The 19,600-nt window shown below is 38.7% G+C and overlaps 1 protein-coding gene across 1 annotated transcript; it reads left to right on the top strand.

The window, feature by feature from the left end:
- The first annotated feature begins 703 nt into the window (after window positions 1-703).
- POU3F3 (POU class 3 homeobox 3) lies at window positions 704-4,161 on the top strand. Its single transcript, XM_075200195.1, has one exon. It carries the CDS (start codon window positions 1,421-1,423, stop codon window positions 2,774-2,776), a length of 1,356 nt encoding a protein of 451 aa, XP_075056296.1. The 5' UTR covers window positions 704-1,420; the 3' UTR covers window positions 2,777-4,161.
- Window positions 4,162-19,600: the final 15,439 nt, after the last annotated feature.

Below are 19,600 nucleotides of genomic sequence, written 5' to 3'. Positions count from 1 at the left end.
TAAGTTTTCGGACCAATACATGATTGTTCCCCTTACATATGGAGCCTCCTTCATAGAGGTGGACGCTGAATATTATAAATGAACACAAAAAATGTTTTATTTCCTATGCCAAACACCATAGGTGGAGCCCCTTATTGCTCTGAAAATGCACAGATGTACTTAAAAGAAAATGAGTACATAAGTATATACCTGCCTCATTAATTACCTGATGCCACTCCATCAAATGGTTAATCGTGCAACTTAAAATCTGCATTGCTACAAATTATAATGTATATGTAGTACTATGTATATAAGGGTATACATATTTAAAACAAATCTATTTGGTGTTGATAGTTTTACTGTAATATTTTATTGTTTCCCAGGGATGATCAGTAATGAAAACTGTTGGTTGGAGACATCCCATTTTCTAATTCTCTTTCTTCTTGGCTTGAAGCTGGAAGTAACTGGGGGTTATTGGTTGATCCCAGGAGTTAAGTTGATGGGAGACACACTAGTGTATATAAATGTGTGTGTTTTTAAGGAGTCCAGATTCCCAGCTCCTACGACACTTTGCCTAAATTAAAAAGCAACCAATCGAAACGGCCGGAAGGAGGGGGGTGCGAATCTTGAGCCAGTCAATGCCTTGGTGTCAATCACTCAGCGTGGAGCCAATCAGCGGGGGCCCTGCACTCGGCTTCCTAGTATTTGGGATAGTGTGGTGGTGTGCGCGCACCGTGCAGGGTAAACATTCTCCAGTCCCCGCTCAGTGAGGGAGGGACACACAAAGCTGTCAGAGAGAAGAGAGAGAGAGAGGGGGAGGCTGATCAGCGCCTCCAGTGCAACCCAGCCCAGCCAACTTCCACTGGAGTTAGTGTGTAGTGAAGGGATCCCAGCACACAGCCTTGCAATGCACTGCTTCCCTGCAGCGGGGGCACACAGCTGAGAAATACCCAAACACTGAGCTGCAGCAAGGGATGAGCAAACCGCAGCAATAAGAGGATGTACCAGATACTACATGTGCACAGACAACAGGGGCACCAATTCTGTTCCAAAGGGGATCCGGTGTTCTAGCAGAACAACTTTATGTAATGCATCATCACAGGAAGTTTGGGACCTATCAAGCGAACTTGTAAGCGAGCACTCTTCATTCAGCTATTTAAATGCCCAGGAGAGAAGACCCACACAAGTGACGGCTGCCAGGGAACTATTGTACTGGTTTCAGGGACACGGGGACTGGGTGTTTGTTCTCTGTCAATAGCAGCCGCTAACAGGTGAACTGAGTGCTGCGGGGTGGAGGGTGGAAGCCCTCAGTTGGAGACATTGGGAAAGGGCTTATCCTCCAAGGACAAAACTGCATCTCAAGGGGGAACCGTACACAGGCTGCGGGGGAGGAGAAGAGGAACCCCCAAACCTGTGGATAGCAACTGGCAGGGGGGAAGCGATGGCCACGGCTGCTTCTAACCCCTACCTCCCCAGCAACAGCATCCTCTCCCCGGGCTCCATAGTGCATTCAGACTCGGGGGGAGGAGGCGGAATGCAGCCCGGTAGCGCTGCAGTCACCTCGGTGTCAGGCGGCTATCGGGGGGATCCCACAGTGAAGATGGTGCAGAGTGACTTCATGCAGGGGGCTATGGCTGCCAGCAACGGTGGACACATGCTGAGCCACGCACACCAGTGGGTCACGGCGCTTCCACACGCGGCTGCAGCGGCGGCAGCAGCAGCTGCAGCGGCGGTAGAGGCAGGTTCTCCTTGGTCCAGCAGCCCAGTGGGGATGACCGGCAGCCCGCAGCACCCGCAGCAGCAGCAGCAGGACGTGAAGGGGGGAGCTGGGAGGGACGAACTGCATCCGGGGGCCGCCCTGCATCACCGACCGACTCACCTAGGAGCCCACCAAGGACACCCAGGTGGCTGGGGAGCTGCAGCCGCTTCTCACATCCAGTCCATGACAGGAGGGACACAGCAGCAACAACAACAGCAGCAGCAACAGCAGCAGCAACAAGCTCTACTTTATTCTCAGTCCGGGGCATTCACTGTGAACGGTATGTTGAGCCCTCCCCCTGGGAGCCAAAGCCTGGTACACCCGGGCCTTGTCAGGGGAGATACGCCAGAACTGGGGGATCACCCCGGGCATCATCATCACCACCACCACCAGCAGCAACATCAGCAACACCATCAACAGCAGCAGCAGCAGCAGCAACATCACGGGGTAAATAGCCACGACCCCCACTCAGACGAGGACACCCCGACCTCGGATGACCTAGAGCAATTTGCCAAACAGTTTAAGCAACGCAGGATAAAGCTGGGCTTCACCCAGGCGGATGTGGGCCTGGCATTAGGCACACTCTATGGCAATGTCTTCTCCCAGACCACGATCTGCAGGTTTGAGGCGCTACAGCTTAGCTTTAAGAACATGTGCAAACTGAAACCCCTGCTCAACAAGTGGCTGGAGGAGGCCGATTCCTCCACGGGCAGCCCCACCAGCATCGATAAGATAGCAGCCCAAGGAAGGAAGAGAAAGAAGAGGACCTCCATCGAGGTTAGCGTTAAGGGAGCACTGGAGAGCCACTTCCTGAAGTGTCCCAAACCCTCAGCACAGGAGATCACCAACCTAGCAGATAGTCTGCAGCTGGAAAAAGAGGTGGTTCGAGTCTGGTTTTGCAACCGAAGACAGAAAGAGAAGAGGATGACCCCGCCAGGGATCCAGCAACAGACGCCAGATGATGTCTACTCCCAGGTGGGCAACGTGGGGGCTGACACACCGCCCCCTCACCACGGGATGCAAACTAGTGTGCAATGACTGGAGTGGGCACCCAGCAGCTGCCTGACCAGTGAAGCCACGGGAGGAAACCATCACACACAGCCACACTCACCCAGACTGCTCTTTTTTTATAAATAGACACACAAATATATATACAGACAAATAGAGATAAACATTCATTGATACAGGGCAACTTGAGCAATTACATTGATATCGTGGCACATGGATGGACATGCCAAGTGCAACTAAACTGCAGATATTTCTTTTTAATATATATTATATTTTTAATATTGTTTTTATTTGCCTTAGGACTCCTATCCTGTTTCATGAAATATTCCTATGCCACCTTAACATAATTCACCATCCAACTATGATCCAGTCGGTTTTGCCCAGAACATTACAACAAATAATAACATCGGCTGACTGATGTTTTTTGTTTTGTTTGTTTGTATTTTTAATCCAAGAAAATGTTTCTGTTATTTAGCCGTGATTTCTTGAAAAGGGAAGAATAAAGGGCAAACGACTTGGATCTGTCTGGAACTTGCAGCATCCATTAGCCTTCTATCCATGGCTAGTAATCTTAGAATAGCCCTGCAAACAGATATATATTCAGGAACAGAATGTGCTCTCTTGCCCAGTCAGCCAAGCAATGGAATATGCACATAGCACTAGAAGTGACTTTACAGAAGCAAATAAATACATTGGAATACATTTATCCTGAACAAATAAGCAGTGCACAAACAAACATAGGATAGAAGATCTGGTTCCTGAACTTTATGCTCTAGTTCTTACTAGCCACAAGTGTACAGAGGGGAATCATTTTAAGATGTCAAAAACAAATGCTATTTTTCACGTGGCTCTTTCTAAAATCTCGAACCCCAACGTTTGACCCTTCAGATGTTTTTTATTGAATCCCAGTAAACTCTAAAAAAAATGGATTTAATAATTATATTAAAAGAAAATCCTGATCCTCTGTATCTGCACTTACCCTAACTACATCTCTTCTAAACCCGTTGCCAACCGTGAGGATTTGATCATTCGATACTGCGATTTCCAAGCAGTGTTTTTGGTAGGTTAAAAAAAGACTTAAAAGAAAAGACAGCGTTAAAAAAATATTAGATCAATAGCTGATCTAAAAAAAATTTGCTTTATATTTTCATCAAATGACTTCTTTTAATATTTTATTCAGAATACCTATGAACTGCTGCAGAACGGTAATTTATTTTTCCCCAAAATCTTGTATTACGTGTTGTTTTTTATTTTATTTTTGGTTGTTTGTTTTTCAGATGAGCACAAATCATAATTGAAAAGAAATATGGACAGGTTATAATGGTCTCTTTTGATGTGATCATTTGATTGTAATTTAATTTTAGTAGTGGTTCCGTAAGAGCTGATTGAGAAAATAAATTTGTTAGAATGATAAAGATCTGTGTGTGATGCATATAAAACAAACTTGTGGTGGCAAAATATTTACAAGGAGGGCAGGTCCTTAAAATTGTATTTGTTTCGAAATATTGACACGAGGGGATGAGATTTGTTGTTTTATTAACCTTCATTGAAGTTTTAATGAATTCACTACCAGTCGTTGTCGCCTTCTTAACTTCATCACAGTGTCAATGTCTTTGCGATTATAAATTATTTGAGATTTAATGGTATATATCAATGAATTATGTCATAGGGCTGTTTTCCGTTACTTTATGCTTTTATTCTTTTTGATATAGCTCCCATAGTATGTCTCACCAAAACACTCATCTCAACAAGGCAGCATTATTTTTGTCTGTTAATGTAAACGTTACGTTAAATTAATCAGTATGCTACACTCAGGTCTGCGTTTTGTTTTTATTAATTCTTCCATACTGCAGCTGAAATATTTGCTTAATATATGTAGTCGGAGTGTCATTCAAATTGGGTTACATTGTATTTTAGAATTTATTTATCGGGGATTGTGTCAAGCAATACCCCTATTCCGATTGTGTACAGGGATTATTTGTCTGCGCCTAGAATAAACCAATTGCACCGCTTTCTAACATTTATCTGTGACATTACATCATACACTTCTGATCCATCTTGAAATAACTGTTTTACTATAATCTGCCACACTTAGGCCTCCTGATTCTGTATGCGGTTTGTTACCCATATATTCTGCATGTGTGCTCATTTTTGCCATGATACGTTCTTGCTTTCAATAGTGTTTTTCCTTCGTGCAGAGATTGCAATAGAAGCGACATACAGCCACCACTCTCACAGGCCTCTTGTCATTGGTAGAAGTCGGATACAGGCAGATCTCATTGTTCTGAGAAGCTTTATTTTATCTCTCAGGGTGACAGCAAAAACCCAATTTCTAAACTCCATGGGGACCCTAATACAATGAAATGGACCTGACTACCATAATATTACTAGTGTAGTGCATTAGAGAGTAGAGATTCATGTTTGTGTTTGCTGGCGGTTTAGGAAGTGTGTATATTTTTTTTTTGACTAGGGATAACCCCAGTCTATGATTTCCCAGCAGCTAGACTGTTAGGATGTGCTCCTTATTCACACGTGGGCTCCAATCCTATTTTTCGCACAAGAACAGTGGAGGTTTATTGAGCCAGGGAGTCGCTTTATTTGAATGACTTAGAAGCACTTAGTGACTGGATTCAGATAGCCACCATGGCTGCCTTTTTGGCTTCACATTGTTGTGTGTTGAAGGATTTGTGAATCACACCAGCATGCCTGTGCTGTGACTATAAAGTGGTGCTTCTAGCAGACCCACTGTGGAGGTCATCCTGCTCTTTTGCCAATGATTTCTGCAATAAGGTCACACTATCCTTTCTTTGTATTGGTTTTTGTATAGTGAATATGGCAGGGAGCTGGGGATGAAAAATGATGGATATAGTGGTATGTGGCGTTTTCTGTAGTTGTTCCCATCATGATTCTATAATAGACAATAGATTCCTTCTTCTGTTGACGTTATTTTGGCTCTGCCAGTAAAAATGTCAGGTGCCTGGCAGTGTAGTGTAGGGCCAGGAAGCCGATTACCCCTAGTACCATTTGTTCGTTCCTATTTCTATGCATAGCCCATGTGTTCTGCTTTCATTTGAAAGAGACATTTTTTTTTTATATGTGATGGATCTAAATGAACATCAGCGGGTTAGGTGGTATCTCTCTCCATGATGTGCTGTGATAAGTCTCTCTCTCTCCTTCAATTCCCCTCCCCCAGCTCCATATATGTCTGATAATGAATGATTTGTAATGACATCTGTAGAGATTCCTCTACCAAATTATTGTCTACAGTTTTACCAACAACTGTAACTTGATTTCATATTACTTTTTTTTACATTTGTTTTGTTTCCCTTAAATTATATATTTGTAACCTATTTATCTTGTTAAAACATTTTTGGTTGTATTTATCCGTTTATTTTCATAATAAAATAGTCCTTTCGAGGTAAATCAAAGGAACCAACGGACACGTTTGTTGTTCTTTGACGCAGGCATGGCCTGGTAAATCAAACTTGTTGTGGATGCCTGGTACAGAGTATATATTGCTATTTATGACCACACGTGCTTTGAAATACAGAGCGCTTCCTTGTTTAATTGAGAAAAGTCACTATGCAGCCATGTGTCCTAATAAGACTAGGCCTTACTAAACATTATATAAACCGGTTAGCATACATGTTGCATTACAACTCACGCAAGTGCGCAGAATTGCACATGTAAACATGCGTCTGTGAGAGTGAATCAATAGTTAAGGAGAGGGATATAGATTTAAGCAATGGCTTGTAAGCAGCTTTGAGTTAGTGAGTGAAATGGAGTAGTGAGCTGATAGAATAAGGCAGTCATCTTGTTGTAAGTGATGGAGACTATGGGCTGCTATAAACACAGAATATAAGAATAGATGAGCTATGTGTGTGTTGTATGTCTATCCATCCTGATCGACTATCTGGAGTGTGAGGCGGGGGTCAGTGCGGTGACGTCATGACTGGCAGCTCCAGAGGAGGCTTTGACCTTGACATTAGAAGGGAAACCATTCGGCTCTGCTGTATAACCCTTACAAGCAGAGGCGACACCTCACAGAGAGGGGATGCAGCCTGCCCAGGGAATATTCACACAGTATTTGTTAGAACGTTTTACCACTATTTATTTCACACATGCTCACAGTAAAGGGATAATTCCATTTGTTTGATTGAAAGGACATATAATCTAAAAAGTAATCTTTTTATATTTACAGATAGTGTCAATTTATATTCCATATAGTAAGAGCAAAGGCATCTGGAAAATAGCCATACCAGTTACATGAGATAACACGTTATGGAGTCGTTTGTATGGTGTATCGATTGATGAGACTATCCATGGGGGGAGGGGGGGGGGGGGGGTTCGTAATATTGATATGGACCATGATAGCTTAATTGATGCACTATAATCATTGTTTACTTATATATAATGTAGGACAATGGCGCAGTTTTAATTGGAAATAAAAGACTTAAATAGGCATAGTTCACAACAAACACTGCAAGTGTATATATCCCAAGACTGCATTAATTTCCCAATAGGTCATTATGAGAATTAACATATTATGTATACTATACTAGTTAAGTTATAATCAAAATAACACCTATCAATATCTTATTTTAAACTTGAATCCTACATAAAAGCTGAACCAAGATTATTTACATGTGTAAACTTTACAGTACACCCCATATGATATATTGTTTTATCCTATATTATATCATCCTATATTATATCATATACAGATCGTGAAAATCCGGGGAGTTGGTTAGTTACTTTACAGGCATCGATAAGTATACACATCTACTACACCCTAGTGGCTCTTTACTACAGCTCTGTACCTTCAGCGGCTTGTACATTTATTTTTTTCCACTGGTTTGTTTCAATCTGTGTGGGCTTTGTACAACTGTGTTTGTAGGTCTGCTGTGCAATACTACTGGGAAGATTTATTTTATGTTTGGTGGGCAGAGGATTACAGGCTTCGTGTGTACAGTTGATATATTGTTTGACGGGCAGAGGTTTTTCTGGCTCCATATGTACAATAGATATATTTGATAATCCTAAACCATCTTCAGCTACACAGTGCATTGCATGTTCATTTTATCAGTGGCAAAATAATAAGTATATATAATCTAAATCTTTTAGCACTTTTAACTCATTGCGGTCCATCCAGCTTTTGCTAGCATCTTATATGTCAACATGTAGTTTTTGCCCTTAAGTAGTTTAGCTATTGATTCTTGCTCACCACTGTGTCGAAAGTAACATTTTGTTATTAAAACCGCATTCACATTCTCTGTTTGGTAGATATGGTTCAAGATTGTCGCAGTTGTACAGCTGTGAAGTCTTTGCTCCAGTAGACAGAAAGTATTAACATGTTTTAATCAATATTTGACCTTTTTCTTCAACACCATATGACAGAGAATGGGAAAAAAGGCAAATAATTGGCACATATTACACAATGTCTTGATCACAGCACAGAGTGAGAGTTTAAATTTCAAAGTACACACATACACACACACACACACACACACACACACACACACACACACACACACACACACACACACACACACTTTAAATAAACACAGAATGCTTGTTAAAATGTTCTTGAACATTTTAGATTATGTTAACGTTTTCTGCCTAACTAATCTAGCGTGCAACCTGTAGCTCATCTGTTACAAGTGTCAGCATAATTTGGCTGGCAGAGAGAGCTGGGACTTGTAGTTCCACAACAAATATTTAGCTGCATGTTGCTTTAACTTATATGATATAAATATATTGGATTACAATAACAAGTACTTAACTGTATTCTCGTTTTCTATCAGTTAGCGATTTGCTATAGTAACAATTTTGGCTTAATTACTAGGTACATGATGTACCGTACATCTTAACATCAGATCACAGACACTATGTTGTCTGTGATACTTTTCCTGTCCCGTTAAATGTGCAATTTTTTTGGGGACACACCTGCACGATATCTAGTAATGAAAGAAAAATTGCTGTTATAACGAACTGTTTTATATAGCCCTGCAATCGATATCAATAGGCGATTGTTTACAATTATGTCTAATTTTACTCTCTCTCTCTAATTAATATAAATAAATATATATATATATATATATATATATATATATATATATATATATATATATATATATATATGTAGCGCGAATAGACTGTATAATGGCACTCAGCTGCTGCAGATCCCACAGGTGAGAGAGGATGGCACGCTGCTTACCCAAATATTTAAATTTCGCGGATGAATTACCATCCACTAGTTGCCTAGCAACTTAATTCCAGCAGAGCTAAAAATATGCAAGGTTTCTGTATTGTCATAATAAAAATGGTACTGTGACATAGCACCCTGCCTTATATTACTTGCCATGGACTAGTGTAAATTCGCTCCACCATTACAGGTTAGAACATCCTGCTCCCAGAGATGTGTACCATGCTGTATAATTCTATATATAGGACAACTGAAGCCTCAAACACTTTAACCCTGGAAAGGCAGGGATTATAGTATGATAAAATAAGATTGTCTGGCAATATCATACACTGATGTTCAATGACTTTCATACTATTTAGTAAGAGCTTGTAATGTCAATACTTGTATGATGCAGAGACTCCCAAAACTCCACTGTGTAATCTCGGCAATTTGTGTGGATGGGTTGCTGACAATGTTTAGGAGTGTAATGTTACACCCCAGGATTTATTCTGAGCAATGGCATAAAGACTTTTCTTGCAGTTTGCTAGCATTAATCAGTTGGGGCGCACAGATCATTAAAAGGTCAAAGTCACACCGAGGTGAATGGACTATCTGTATCCGTTCAATGCATTGACCTTTGTCTTTACCACCTGCTGTCTGTATTCATGTTAGGTTCACAGCAATTGGACCTGATATTGCCCCTTGTGTCAGCGAGGATAGCTGATCACTACTTAACCCTGCTGCAAAGGCATTATTTAAAGTATCGGTATTTGAACTAGGCAGACGTGGGAAAGTATAAATAGTGAACTTACGGTTAATTGCTGCACAAATCGTGTGACTAACTTATATATCATTCGTTGTGATGGGCTAGTCTCTATCAGCTTAATACACCAACCATTTCGTCCAGCCGATAAGGACGCTGTAAAAATGACTAGCTTAAAACTTTCATTTTCCATATATTAGATGTGGGGCTTTCTGTATAATATATATATATATATATATATATATATATATATATATATATATATATATATATATATATATATATATATATATATATATATATTTGTGTGTGTGTGTACTGTGTAATCGCGGTTTTTATATCCAGGGTGTGAAAAGTTGACCGAGTTTACCTCCTGAACATGTGATCTCTATGTTCTCCCTTCACAGCAGGAAATAAAATGTAGATTTCTGTATATGAGAATTAGACTTGTCTAGGGGGGATAAACCTAAAAATATTTTGTTGTAGTTGATACTCTGTTAGCTGTTCCCCTATATAATTCAAAATGTACAACCCAGAGTATATCTATTTTTTTTCGTTCAAATTATAGTTTCTTCTTTATACTTACTATAAGAGAGATTCGGGATCTTAGTTATATGAAGGTAGGAAGGCATTAATTTTGGCACGCAAATAATTATATATACTTTGTATACACCTTCTTAAAGCATTCTGCATAGGGAATCTCTGATTAACATACAGTATATATATAAGTACAGGAAGCAGATATTCCCTCTAAGTGTGTATATATACATACATACATATATATATATATATATATATATATATATATATATATATATATATATATATATATATAAATAATGTGGCCACTGCTTTAGTATAGAGCGTCAGCGCTCTTGCAAGACGTGACTCGCTGAAATGCAATTGGATAAAAAAAAACACAAAAAACCCCAGCGATCTCTTAAAAGGTTATCAAGTCACTTTCAAAAGTGTTCTTCAAAATACCCCTGAAAAACATTGTCCCTATACTGTCTACTGATATTTTATTTTAAACACGTACAGTTATTTTACTTTGCATGTGAATTTCCCTTGTTTAGGTGAAGCCACATGCAATGGTTATTAATTGATTGCTATACCGTTTAAATGACAATGTAAAGGGAATGTATACAATTAGATGCTTCACAAATTATACAACACAACAGATCTCCCACTTGTATAATTAAGACAATAAATCGGAAACCTATTTGCATTTACTAAGGTACATGTTTACCCAGTTCTAGCATTGTAGGGAGGAATTGAGCAGAGATGAAATCAATATTCACTACAACAGAGCAAAGCTCCTCGGTGGGTACAGGCCAGTGAGACCTATTAAGTCCAATAGGACAAGTGTATCGTCTTGGGAGGTAAACGGAGATCAGGTAGAATGCCAGAGAAAGACATGGTGGTCTCAAAAACCATTCACTGACCTAAATAGACATAGATCCTCGAAATGGTTCTCAATACTTTATAAGCTGAAAAAAGACAATCACCTATTAAATGTATTAATTAGTGTATGTATGTATGTATGTATGTATGTATGTATGTATGTGTGTGTTTGTGTATATATATATATATATATATATATATATATATATATATATATATGTATGTATGTATGTATGTATGTGAGTGTGTGTATATATATATATATATATATATATATATATATATATATATATATATATATATATATATATATATGTGTGTGTGTATATATATATATATATATATATATATATATATATATATATATATGTGTGTGTGTATATAGGAGAGGGATTTAACATGAACACTGACTATCCATGGTATTGTGTACACACAGATACACTACAAGAATCTAACACCATCACCACACTTTGCACAGTCATATTTCTTATAACATTACAGATAAATTATTATGTACATGTATGTTCAATGTGAAAACTTCTTGGATGACAAATTCCTATTTTTCATTTCACTCCATTCATTTGAAAATATATAATTTGTTGGTGGGTTCTAGGAACATCAGATATATTTAAAATGACAAAAGTACAAAAGAGAAAATCAGCTTATTAGCATGTATTATTTTAATATTTTTGTTATTTACAAAAATAAAAAAGTAGTAAAAGTTGTCTTAACATCCGAAATGATAAGAATTAGAAAAAACAACAACAACAACAACAACAACAACAACAACAACAACAACTTGTTTGATACATTGCCCTGTAAATGTAGAATTGTTCTTCATAGAGAGAGATTGGTAATGTTTTAAGGCAAAATATATACACTTATTTGCCATTATGCCTCTTTATGCATAATTATTCAATTTGCCTAGGGCAAGGGCACTGTTTAAATCTGTACAACACATGTGTTATGTAAATGGACATATCTCTTAAGTTATGTTGCCTGAAAGCACAGCTTCCATGATTAAAAACCATATCCAGAGTATGATGTTTAACTATACTTGTATACACACACACACATACAATATAGACTTTCTGCACTAAATTGGTTTTGTTCATTCACACCAAGGGCCTGATTTTGAGTTAGGAGCAAAGCAAAGCAAAGGAACAAATTTGCACCTGGACAAACCATGTTACAATGCGAGGGGTACAAATTGAGTTATTATTTTGCACATAAGTTAAATACTGGCTGTTTATTCATGAAGCACACAAATACTTGATAGCTATATTTTTACACTGAAATTAAAGTTCATCTATGACATGCCGTATTCCAGCTACAAATCTGTCACTACATTTTAGATTTACCTCCCCCTCTTATGCAACATGGTTTTGCCAAGGTTCAAATGTGCTCCTTTTCTTTGCTTTGCTCCTAACTCAAAAACAGATCCTAAGCAGAGCTGTAACTTAGAATTCTAGCGCCTGGGGCGAGAAAGGCAAATGCCACCCCCTAGCCCTCAATTTTAACCAAATGCACCTAAAACATTCCTAAATTGCGCCCCCCTTCAGCGTTGCGCCCTGGGTGGTCTCCCCTATCGCACAGCTCTAGTTCGGGTCCTGCCTAAGTGTTTGTGTGTGTGTATATATACATATATATCTATATGTCTATATCTATATATACATATATATATATATATATATATATATATATATATATATATATATATGTATGTGTATATATATGTATGTGCACATATGTGTATATATATATATATATATATATATATATATATATATATGTATGTGTATATATATGTATGTGCACATATGTGTATATATATATATATATATATATATATATATATATATACACACACATATATATGTATATATATATATATATATATATATATATATATATATAATATATGAGATTGCATTTTATTCCTTCAATGTAAAGCAGGACAAGTTGCCTGTAAGAGAAAACCCTCCATCTAGGTTTGTTTTGTCTCTAAACGTTATGCAATCCATGGTGAAACATTTTAAAAAATGAGTCATGTGACACAAGTGACGTCGCTGTTCATCAAATATAAAGACATATTTTACAGAAGTAATATCACTTCTCTCCAAACTGTCCAAATATAGGCGATGACATCACTAGTCAATGAATATAGATATTACAAGGTTTTAGATATATTCATGTCATGTGTAATATATGTGTATGTGTGTGTGCAAGATGCATTGGTCCAGGTCTCTTCAGTCCATAGTATGTAAGGGTTGAATCCCCAGTGAGTCTTGCACTGTGTCTGATGCAGGGCTGTCCTCCACTGTCTGTAGATGGGGTGTTAGGCGAAGTCTGGTTTCTAGAAAGAATGAAATGATAATCAGTTACAGTTTCTGACAGGTTTTTGTGAAGGCAGCACTGCAATACATATCAATACAGTCAGGAGTGCACATTACACATGTGATCACAATTAACTATACATTCATTTTACTTGGCCGTATTCACACATACTATCATAATCCATATGGTTACAAAGCTTCAACATATGTCGCCATGCTATACAATGGACAATGGTAATATATACAGAGGAGGTAAAGGAGACATATTAAGGTCTCTACTTCTGATAGGTTGTAGGTAAACAAAGAAAACACAAATGTAATTGGAGATCTTATAAGTTTTTGTTAATGCAGAAGAGTAACATAGGCTGAAACTGCAATAAGTTAATTATCCAAGCTCTGCTTCTTCAGCCCATGGCTGTCTCCTTAAGCTTCAGCAATTGTTATAGTTTAAAATAATTAAATATATAAAAATTCGTAAGATCAGACAGAAACGGCTGTGCAGTGGAAATTCTGATTTTTTTTTTGTACAAGTGTCACCATGAGCACAAATACATAATGCATATGTAAATACATTTCTAGGCTTCTTTCATAATACTACATCTTCTTCCTTTATAAATAAAGTACGTTAAAAAACACTAAACAGAAGCACCAATACATTTCTGTGTTTGTATTTCTATATCCATCCATGTCTATCAGGGCCGGGTTAACTGGGCTACAGGCATCCAGGGGGCCCTTGAAAGTGCTCAGCAGCATTATTGATCGGTCGGGGGCAGGGGCGCCCCCGGCGCGATCAATGCTACAGAGCACTTTCACTGCGGTCCTTCCCTGGTGCGCTGTATTCTCCTTACTGAGGAGATCTCACGAGTCTCACTCTCACGAGATCTCCTCAGTAAAGAGCATACAGCGCGCCGGGGAAGGAGGTAAGTCGCTTGGGGGCGGCTCGGATCACCGGGGCAGCGGCTCGGATCATAGTGGGGGGGCCCTCACGGGGGAATTGAGGCCCCCTTAGCCCAGGGGCCTCCATCCCCTTAATCCGGCCCTGATGTCTATACACACACATATACTTCCAATGAGCTATCTATATACCTAATCAACCACCACAAAAATGTGGGCAAAAAGTGAACTAGATTGTTCACAAGTCCATGAGAAATAAGATTGCAAATACTATGCACTTGTGCCTTGTGTGCATTTGTTGCTGGGAAGAAAACACATATATCTACACTTCTATCCCTGTGCAAAGTCAATCCCTTTTGAATGGCCGGTGTAACGTCCGTATCCTAGATAGAATAAACTTAAATCAACATTGACTATAAAATACACAGAAGTGTTTCATTACAGTACACACTGCATTCAAATCTATATTTTAATGTCGTATTTAGAAAGTAGCAATCATTCAGTATGGATAAAGTTATATGTTTATGGTATGATATGTACTTAGCTATATATATTTTAAAGTTATATAAAAGAATATTTCTACATCATGCATTTACAACGCAGACCGGCACTATCAAAGACACTTTGCAGTGTGAAAAGAAATTGCAGCTTGACAGATCCTCGCCAAAATCATTCGGCCACTGATGTGTAACCAGTTCTTACACCAGACTATCTGGGTACATGAATATGTCCATTAGAAAATGGGGGGAAACTGTAAAAAAAACGTAGTTAACCAAAATTATATTTTAATTAGATCTCTCTTGAAGGCTTTTTTGAAATATGGTCATGGGGGTTGGTCATTACGTTTTACTACCTTCGATCGATTTGTGTTTACTTGTTTCCTGCCTCTGTACCTGATTGGACATTGGCTAATCATATTGTCTTTGTGCATACCTAACATTACCTAACAATACCTTCTATATTATTCAATTAAAAACATTATATAGTCAACACAAATTTCTAAGTATAAAACACATCTCTTCCTTTGGAGAGAGAAAAGTATTAATCTAAGAACTGTTTTTTAGAATACGTTTATGCGTCTTGTTGCAACTTTTTTTCCTAAAATTAGCAACAATCAGACTTTGATCCATTACTGTAAAAACACGGCCAAATTGTTACTGATCCTATAACCAGGAAACCGAACACCCTCCATCCAAACCTCACGGTCCAAGGTGATGATTATTTTAAAAAAAATGGGGAGACGAAGGTAACCATTCAAATGGAAACATATGTTATTTTAATGTTTTACTTCACACTTTAGACAACTTTGACATCACGTGCAAGTAGCTCTATACTTTTATGTCCTTGGATTGTAATAAGATCTGAAAGCAAAAATGTACTGACTTAGCAGCTATCCCAGTGGAGGGATGGAGCATAACTTGTATATTGTGTGGATGAATGGATTCTGGTTTTAAAAAAATGCAGATATGTCTGACTTTTCTCGAGCATCATGTGCAATTTCCATTGATATTACCAAGGATAGCGAAGCACAATGTATAATTTGTCACATATGCTGATCCCCTCCTATTCATTACACCCACACACATACACCACATATACATCCTATAGTCAAAGAAAAGATAATGCCCTTTCCTTGTTCTTTCTTGTTCGTGTCTCCACCTCCTGCCTTCTTTCTCTACCTATACATAGCATGTTCTCTTCTCCCCCTAGTTCTGCTTCTTCTATAAATGCCATTAAGCCCACTCGGATGGTAAAATCATCTGAATACGAATCGATGATAAGGTGTGAGAAAAATGCTCAATGCTCAACAAAACACTATTGTTTTAGCAGTTCTTGTTTTTGGAAGTCTTACACTAACATCTATGCTTCATGCACCACTGACATGCTGTCACAAGCTGACTGGCAGAGGCTCAGGGGGCAGAGAGATACTCTGCCCCCTGAGCCGGTCCCATAGTGGGCTACCATGGGCTGTGTTACTGGGGTACCTGCATTGTTTTACCTTTTAATAGGCTGCTGAATCTCGCCCACTACCACCCCAGGCTAAAATTTTAACGCATGTGTTTATGACCTCTCTCCAACATGTGGGCATCAATAAGGCATGTAGCATTAACTTGAGTCCAAAGACCATCATATATTTACAGCAAGAGCTTTTCACCAAATGGTTAAATGAAACCTTATTCCCAAAACAGGTTTCCGAGGCACCTCAGCAAGATGTACAGCAGACGTCTTATTGGTACCTGTGTGCATAAGGCCTAAGAGTGCATCTGTTTCGGCTGTATTAGCCTATACAACTTTATTTCTTTATCCCATATGTATTTTTATTTATGGATATTGTCATAGATGTGCATATGTGTTGAAATTATCCGATTAGAGATCAGCCTGCCGGTAGTTAGATAATATAAAATATTATGCATGCTGTGTGCATTTTTTTTTTTTTTTACTAACGCACTTTAAAAGTTAAAGAAAGCAAACTATAATCGCCCACTTCCAATAAAAAATACTTACAGTCACCTCAGCTCTAGATCATTTTGAGAGAAAATGTTCCTGAAAATTTTCTCAGAAAATTTAAAGGAGATGGAAAAAGGGCGTCCCAGGATAGCATGTAAGCGGATCACAAGGCGAGAAAATGAAGAGGCATGGCAGCAGAGTAGAAGCAGAGAATACCGATTAAAGTAATGTGGGGGGTTGTTTTGGTTTTCCAGGTATAGGATACAGTACAGAGAAAAGTTATGTGTGTAAAAGTCTTTCCCAGTGTTTAAATGCACAGAAAAGTCCGGAATTTCATTTATGGTTATTATGAAACATTTAAAAATTGTTGTATATTAACTCTTGCAATATATTGACTCTTAAATTAAAGGCAAACAAGTACCTTTCTCATAAGAATTCAATATTTTCCCGTGTTGTGGCATAAACATTCAAAGTAATTGAATTCCTTAAAAAAGAGCAAAGTCTGAGTGGCTTATCTTGTCTTTGTTTTACAGGCTCTTGTGAGCAGCTTTGTTGTTGCACATGTTCTTAGTAGTAAAAGGGTTAAAGAGTAAAGTTAGAGGAGAGTGCATCTGTCAGATCGCTCTTACTTACCTTAAACATATGGGGCCTGATTCATTAAGGCTTGCAAAGGGGAAAAAAGGAATTAATTTGCTCCTGAACAAGCCATGTTACAATGCAAGGGGTGCAAATTAGTTTATTATTTTGCATGTAAGGAAAATACTGGCTGCTTTTTCAGGTAGCACACAAATACTTGATAACTTTACTTTTGTAATGAAATGTAAAGTTGATCTAGGACATGCCCTACCCCAACTATAAATCTGTCCCCACATTTTACATGTACCTCCCCCTCCAATGCAACTTGGTTTTGCCAAGGTGCAAATTTACTCCTTTTTTTTTTGCTTTCCTTGTCTTAATGAATTAGGCCCATCATGTCGGTTAACTTCCATAACAGTAGAATTAGCCTGGTTATTTAATTAAAAATTATTAAACTAGACCCATGAAATTGGGGTCATTTACAAACTGTAAAAAATGCAGAGTAATTATTGCACAAATACATCTATTTGTAGACACATGCACATGCAGAGTAGCTCATTCCTTGTGCTACCATTCACAGTGTGTATCCTGTGCTTGTGAAAGTCCAGCTGACTATCACTTTTGTACAACTCCCTTAATAAATAATAAATTAGTTGTATCAGGAATTGTAATGTGCTATGGAACATGCTGGCGCTATATAAATAAATTATGGTGGTGAGAACAGTGTAAAGTTTTGTATGCAATATTCGAGCATGTCAGCTCCTCTATAACAGGTTTGTCAGGTTAGTGATGATCATGGGCTTCCATCCCCGGGAGTGCACATGTTTCATGAATTGAGCAGCAAGGGCTGGCTGACAAATTTTAGCCTGGGGAGGGGGTGGGGGGTGGGTGCAAAACTCGGCCCAACAACCTATTAGGAACATTTTAAAAGAAAAAAATGCAGTTTACTGAGCCCAGGGTAGCCCACTATGGGTCTGGCCTGTGGGCAGATGCCTCCCTTCCTCCCCTTTCCCCAGCCCAGCCTGCCCTTGCTGAGCAGGACTTGATTTAAGTTTTTGGTGTCCTGCTCAATGTATCAAACTCACATTAGAAGTGTGATCAAAAGGTGGGCAGACTGAAGGGATTGAGAGGAAGAAAGAGCTAGGTAAAAGCACAGAAGTTGGTGAGGACCAGGGGCGGGCTGGGCCGGGGGGCAGGGGGGCATCGGTCTCCCGGGCCGCTCAGTCTGACCTCTGTTCGGGTTCCCCCTCCCGTTGATTCATGTTTTTCTTTCATATTACCTGCGGCCACATCACAAAACAAGCGATGCGGCCGCATCAGCACACAGGGGGCCGCATCACATGACAGGCGATGCAGCCGCTTCATCAATGACGAGGCCGCATCGTGTGTCATGTGATGCGGCCGCCTGTGCGCCCCCCGGGCTGAACTGTGCCAGCCCGCGCCTGGTGAGGACACCAGGAAAGGGCAGATACACTGGAAGAATGAGGTGGAAAGATGAATTTAAGAATGAAAAAAAGAGGAGACAAGGAATAATTACCAGAAACCAGGATGGTGTGTGTAATGCACCACTATATGCACCCAACTCAATTTTTCTTTTTCTTTTTTGGAACAAATTCAGAGATAATTTTTTTTTTAAAAAAAATCAACATAAAATAGGGGAGATGATATCGAATGTCTTTCATTTATACAAGTTTCTTCTTAATATGTAATCTCGGTTACCACATATGTATGTTATGCATGTCATATTTAACATATACATATAGTGTGTTTTGTTGCCGTATATATGACACTAAGAATATTGCATACCTAATCAATGTGTTGTCCAGCAGAGCTCCTGGAGTAAGATCCTATTAAACGTAACATTAAAGCTACTTGTTTTGTAACAGAAAAGAAAAATAAAATAAACCTAGTTACTTTGTTTTAAAAATCTGCTCTTGAAATTAAGGTTGCTAAGTTGCACTTAATTTTGCAACTGAGTTATTCACCCTTGTGGTAGGTATAAAAAAATAATCAATGTGCCAATTTTTTTTAATATCTAAAGAAGTTAAGTGATTACTTTACAAAATAGAAATAAAAACCACATATAATGAATACTATTAAATGAATGTGATTTGTTGAATTTGCCTGATTTCACTTTGCTTGCAAATGATTTGCGCACCTCTTACTAAATGGATGTAATTTGTGAAAATCTGAACTACATCTGTTATGAGGCCTCTTTACTTCATAATTATAGAAGACGCTTCACTTTT

This window comes from Mixophyes fleayi, chromosome 2 (assembly GCF_038048845.1).
Source record: "Mixophyes fleayi isolate aMixFle1 chromosome 2, aMixFle1.hap1, whole genome shotgun sequence".
Lineage (NCBI taxonomy): Eukaryota > Metazoa > Chordata > Amphibia > Anura > Limnodynastidae > Mixophyes > Mixophyes fleayi.
The sequence above is the reverse complement of the archived record's forward strand: the minus strand, read 5'-3'. Positions and strand labels throughout refer to the sequence as shown.

Bases quoted from the DNA above. Each gene is read 5' to 3' on its own strand.
- POU3F3 (XM_075200195.1), top strand. From the start codon at position 1,421: ATGGCCACGGCTGCTTCTAACCCCTACCTCCCCAGCAACAGCATCCTC.